We start from the raw sequence: 6,275 nt of genomic DNA, 5'->3' as shown, positions 1-6,275 counted from the left end.
ATCTAGTTTAACTGGTTCAAGCTGCCTGAGGGGAGTAACTTGAGAAACTGCCAAATAAGCAGGCTTTGTGATTAAAGAAGCCTGAACCTAAATGATTACTAACGTTTTTCATTTCAGCTTTAAGGGAAAATTACCCTTGAGATGAAAGGGAAGGAAAACCATTTTTTTATTTCTTTTCTTACATAATTTACTCTGGTTTATTAAATGATTGTTGATTTTAGAAAAATTATTTTAGAAGTGGTTGGCAGAGGTTCTTTCTGCCTTAAGATTTATGGCTAACGTTTTTTTCCCCTCTGTTACGAATCACTTAGTCTTCTAGCATAGGTTAACATTAAAGACCACATCATTTCACTAAAGAAATCCTATGTCACAAATGACCCAGTCTTATAGGGTGTATAGTATTATGCATGTCTATTTAATGTATTGATGATTTAATAAAATTTCAAATTTAATTTTTTTAGATTTTTGCTTTATGGGTATACTTAATGTTGTAGTTTTTCTTGTCATTAAAATACCTAAACAACTACAGCATGTAATTTAGAAAAAGATCCATTTTACCAAATAAGTCAATATATTAATTATTAATGTATACATACATATATTAGAGATTTACTTTTTATTTCTACCGTGATATATATTCTTTTGAACAAAAATTTGTTAATATTTATAGCATTTGTTCAGAACTATTAAAAATTGTGGAGCATTTAGAACCTTTATTTTATCATTTGATACTCCACAGTAGTACAGATCCTCTTAAGTCTTACCGTGTGTTATGCTACCTCTGGCCTAGCTTTTGGCTTCCTTCTCTATATCGTCACCTAAAAATACTAACACAGGAAATGAAATACAAAGTGCCCGATCAGCTTAGGATTTTTAGAAGCAGGATTTATTTTTTTGGTGATAACTAAAAGTGATAGATACATGTTGAGAAAAAAGTGGAAAGTGCAGAAAAGCAAAGCAAAAACCTCAACAATAAATGAATTTTGTTCATGGTTCTGTTACCCACCACCTAGGCATTTTACCTGCTAATTTATTTGGAGATTTCCATTTATATCTACATACTCAACTTTATTTAGAGGTCACATAGGACAGAGATGAGAAGCACAAGTTCTCTAGTCAGACTGTGTTCTCATCCTGGCTCTGCCACTGCTCTCTGTGTAACATTGGGCAAGTTACTTAACCTCCGTTTCTTTAGTGTCCTTAATCTGTAAAATGGGAATAATAATCATAGTATCTATTTCAAAGGATTGTTGTGAGAGCCTGATGAATTAGATTATTCATGTAAAGGCTTACGACAGTGCCTGGTGTGTTAGTTGGAACTCAGACACTATCTTCTGCTGCTTGCTAGTCACATCATCATGAGTCAAGTGGCACTAGCATGTAATGTGTTGTCAGTTCCTGGATGCTCTTGAGAAAAGTATGCTTCATAAGCTTATCAATGAGGTAAATTTATATTTAACAGTTAATGCCTTTTTATATTCACAGGGGTCAGGAGAGTGCTGGTATTGTGACCAGCGATGGGAATTCAGTACCAACATTCAAAACACACAAGGTATATTTGAACATAATGAAATGTTGATAATAAAGATAACAGCCAGGTGATAACTCGTATGTTGGTGGGGGAAGGAAATTTGAATAAATAATTTGTATATAGAAGTCATACTCTTTGATCAGCCGTTTCCATTTGTCAAATGAGGGTGCATTTCTTTCTGCGTGGTAGTTTGCTAGACTGACTCATTGAAACAGGTCATTTACTTAAATATTTTAACATGCTTTGAATTTTTAAAATGCAATTGATTTAGTTGATTATATTCGACAAATTTCTGTTCTTCAATGTTTTAATGAAAAGAATCTCATAAAACAAGCACTTCAATATTGTGAATGTATTAAATGCCATTGAATTATTTACCTTAAAATGGTTAATTTTATGTTATGTGAATTTCACCTCAAATTTTTTTCTAAAAATGTTTTATGGTTCTTACAATTAGGTTAGTCCTTATTTAAGATTAGAATTTGGAGCACAGAGGAATTAAGTGAAGTGCATTGTCTAATTTGGGATTGCCTGAGCAGAAACTTATAAAAGCCTTTACTGACTAGGGCCACAAGTCTGTTTTTTTTCTAAGATGAGCTTTTACTTTGACTTTGCAAGGGAATGGGTCTTGTAAATCATGTCTTTACTCAAGACAATTTGAAGAAATTATATATTTCAAACCTTGGAATTGGACACACAAGATACGCCACTACAGGAAACTGTGAATTAGAAAATTGTCAGCCCTTTGTTGTTGAAACACTTCATGGGAAAATAGCTGTGGCACATAATGGCGAATTGGTAAATGCTGCTCAATTAAGGAAAAAGGTAAGTGTTTTTAATGCTTTTTATCATGATTGGGATAAATGAATGAAATGAAATGAAATTATTGGGGATCTTAGTGCAGGATATTTTCTAATTGTTGCCACCTGTTACTTACTGCAGAGGACAACTGTATTAGAATTACCTCGAGTACTTGTTATACTTGCAGATTCTAAGATATCACCCCAGAGACTGGGGTGGGAGGGTGGTCAGTCAGCATTTTAATATGCTTCTAAGATGATTCTGAGGTACTGCTTTAGGGTAGAGATTTGGAAAAGTTAATATATGGTTGTTGTTAGAAACAGAGAAGTTAGGGTTTATGGACTCTTCCTATCCCTTTAGCTTTAGTTCTTATGTTCAAAGCATAAGAAGAAAATAGAATATAAACTTGAAGATAACAAATATAAGAAAAAGTGATTTGGAAACAATTACAGGAAACCACTTGGCGAAAGGGCAAAGAGAGTTTACTTAGGTTCTTTTTTGTTCGTAGCATGTTGTTTGGAGCATTCTGTGTTAATTTGTGCCTATACCTTTATTCATCATCATTTCATCTTCCTTTTTTTAAAATTACTTGGTATATTTATATTCCTGATAGCTTAATTATCCGTTCTTGCCATTCATTTATTGATACCAAGTTTCTTGCATCCATTGGATTCCAATGATCTTGGTCTGGTCACATTGCAAATAAAAACCTCAGGTGGTATTCATTAACAGGATGGTTCTACACACACAGTTATCTCCTTAGCATTCTAGAACCAGGCATTTTACATGGGATAATTAGTGACAAGTCAAACGATGGTGAATTTTGATGTGTGGAAAATATCTAGAACCATGCTTCCATACCACTCATTGTCCTTTTATTTTCAATTCTAGCTTTAGTTATTTCACAGAGCTTTCTTCTGCCCTGTTCTTGGGCTCTAGTATTATAATGATAATAAAATGTTTTTTTGCCCCCAATGAAAAAATAATTTTTTAATTCATACAATCAGAAAAGTATAAATATGAAGTAAAATTAATTTAAAAAAGCTCACCCACTTAGAGATAACCACCAAAAGTTCAATTCTGAACAATACCTAGCTTATTCTTTGTAGACATAATCCCTTATCCAGATGCTGGATTTCACTTCTACACATTTAGCTGCCTACTGAAAATGTGTAGTATGAGTTTAAACTCAGCCTGTACATGTCAGTGGTGATGCTCTTGTCCTGGTCAGTCTTGCTCAGAACCTCATAATCATCAGAGTGTTCAGCCAATTTTCATTACATCTTCTATATTTAGTTGTTCAATAGGGTTAATTCCTTTATTCTACTCTATCAGCGATAATCAGTGACGGTGGGTAGCTACCAGCACTACCACCAACAAACCTGGTTTGAGAGGCCCCACTGTAGTGCACCACTCTTAAGGGAATGTGTCCTCTTGGTCAGGATTGTCAAGGGCTGAAAATGTTAGCATCATAGTTCCAAAGTCTTGTGCCTTCTCTACTATCCCCCACCTTTATTGCAGGTCTGCATTCCTTCAGACTTAGTTTTCAAAAGCTGTTCTTTATACTTCCTAGAACACTTTTTTTTTCTTACTTAAAAACCTTCAGAGACTTCCCATTGCCTCTAGCAGTGCTTCTCCATTACTATATACATGTCAATAGTAGAATGCAGGATTTTCTGATTTCTTTGTACAATGGTGGGCTGTTGGGTAAAGAAGGGTCAGGTGGAGCTTTCCCTCTAATGATTACACTTTTCTCCATTCTAAATAGCTTCTGAGGCACGGTATTGGTTTGTCAACAAGTTCTGATAGCGAAATGATTACCCAGTTACTGGCGTATACCCCTCCTCAGGAACAAGATGGCACTCCAGATTGGGTAGCAAGGTAATTGTAAAACTAGGCTAAGCTCGTAGCTCTGGTAACAAGAGCTCTGTCTTGCATGTGTTTATAACTGAAGTTACTCATTCAATTATTTAATTAATTTCAGGATTAAAAACTTAATGAAGGAAGCACCCACAGCATACTCCCTGCTTATAATGCACAGAGATGTTATTTATGCAGTTCGAGATCCTTATGGAAATCGTCCTTTATGCATTGGACGTCTTATGCCTGTATCTGATATAAATGATAAAGGTAATGCACCTCAGAAGAAATGTAATTTCATAGTGCTTTTCCAAGTCATTGTCCTACTGTTGGCACACCCTCAAATCTTGAGGCATAGGAAGCTTATAAGTGAGAAGGAACTAGGTAAAAAAAAAAAAATGGCAATTTCTAAAGTACATTTCTTTGAGTATTTCTGAGGATGAACCATTTTTTAAGAATTTAATGGACATTCCTGTTTTGTCTGAATTGCCTTTGCCCAGCTTTTTCATTTGATTGTAGTATGATTTCAATGATTTTCTTTTTGACTTATTAGATGTCTATTTGAGACCTTGAAATCAGTTTTTGAAAGAATTTTGGTATCATTAGTTTTATCTTTGGCTCAAGTTGAAGATCGATGTGGTTTTTTTTTTCTTCTCAAATTTTTATCTAAGTTCTAGTTAGATTCATGTGCTCTTAAAGTTGTAGAAATGGGAAAAAAAAAGTTGTAGAAATGGATTTTTAAAATGTATTTGGTGTTTAACTGTTCACTTAAAATAGGTATCCTCTTGTAAAATTTCTTGAATCCATTAACTATATTGCCTTGTGATTTACAGAGAAAAAATCTTCAGAAATAGAAGGATGGGTGGTATCTTCAGAATCTTGTAGCTTTTTATCAATTGGTGCAAGGTAAGTTTTGTTTCACTCAGCATGTTCACTTTTTCCACATCCATAAAAATTTTTTTAAATGAAAGTTTTCTTTCTGATGTCTGCAAGAAGACATATCTATAAATGCAGTTTCTTTTGTACATTGTGCTCAGTAGTTGCACTGACTTTAATGTTCCTGTAATACCTTCTAATTCTGAAACTGGCATCTTGTTTTCACAGTCCTATGAGACCTATTTTTAGAAAGCAAGAATCAAGAATCTCTTCAACAAGGGATAGTTATGATCAAAAAATTTAAGCTGAATAAAAATGTTCTCTTTAGCCTCTATTCTTCCAAAACTCAGTAAAACTTAGGGCTTTTATTTTTTAAAATTCAAAATTAGAATTTAGGGGTAATAGATATACGTATTAGATTTACTGCTGGAGGAATATTACTTTTTAATTTTTTAAGCCATCTCTTAAACTGAACCACACTTTTCCTTTATAAGGGCAGGGACTCTGTGTGTACTTTACAATAGATGTTATTATTGGTCTTAAGGACCGGTTTATTTAGTCTTCTTTCTTCAACATTGTTTCCCAAGATATTACCGTGAAGTCTTGCCTGGAGAAATCGTGGAAATAACCAAACGTAGTGTCCAAACTCTTGACATTATACCAAGGTCTGAAGGAAACCCGATGGCTTTTTGTATCTTTGAATATGTTTATTTTGCAAGACCAGATAGTATATTTGAAGGTAAATAAAATATCTCTTTTTATATGTGTCGTATTTATCTCATTGAAACGTGGCAGTTCTTTTTTTTTTTTTTAAAGATTTTATTTATTTATTTGACAGAGAGAGACACAGCGAGAAAGGGAACACAAGCAGGGGGAGTGGGAGAGGGAGAAGCAGGCTTCCTACTGAGCAGGGAGCCCAATGCGGGGCTCGATCCCAGGACTTTGGGATCATGACCTGAGCCGAAGTCAGATGCTTAATGACTGAGCCAGCCAGGCGCCCCTGAAACGTGGCAGTTCTTGGTTCGAAAGCTTACCTGGCTCTTCAGAGGCACATTGCTTACATGTTGTGGATATGGGACTGAACCTACAAGTCATATGATCACTATTTTTCCCTTTCATTTGACTCCTGGATTTTGTTTTCCTTTTTAGGAGTAAGGATTATGATGTTCAGATATATATTAAGGCCAGGGTTTTTTTTTGAATAGGG

At 34.5% G+C, this 6,275-nt stretch overlaps 1 protein-coding gene across 1 annotated transcript in view; it reads left to right on the top strand.

Annotated features, from left to right (window-relative positions):
- Positions 1–6,275, top strand: part of PPAT (phosphoribosyl pyrophosphate amidotransferase) — a 37,315-nt gene that overhangs the window by 23,673 nt on the left and 7,367 nt on the right. The window contains exons 2-7 of the mRNA XM_027598410.2: positions 1,486–1,552; positions 2,150–2,356; positions 4,101–4,213; positions 4,317–4,462; positions 5,026–5,098; positions 5,656–5,807. Of these exons, the coding sequence (XP_027454211.1) occupies positions 1,486–1,552; positions 2,150–2,356; positions 4,101–4,213; positions 4,317–4,462; positions 5,026–5,098; positions 5,656–5,807 (758 nt within the window). The remainder of the gene's footprint in view (positions 1–1,485; positions 1,553–2,149; positions 2,357–4,100; positions 4,214–4,316; positions 4,463–5,025; positions 5,099–5,655; positions 5,808–6,275) is intronic.

Source organism: Zalophus californianus, chromosome 2, assembly GCF_009762305.2.
Source record: "Zalophus californianus isolate mZalCal1 chromosome 2, mZalCal1.pri.v2, whole genome shotgun sequence".
Lineage (NCBI taxonomy): Eukaryota > Metazoa > Chordata > Mammalia > Carnivora > Otariidae > Zalophus > Zalophus californianus.
This window is presented reverse-complemented; position numbering and strand designations above follow the sequence as displayed.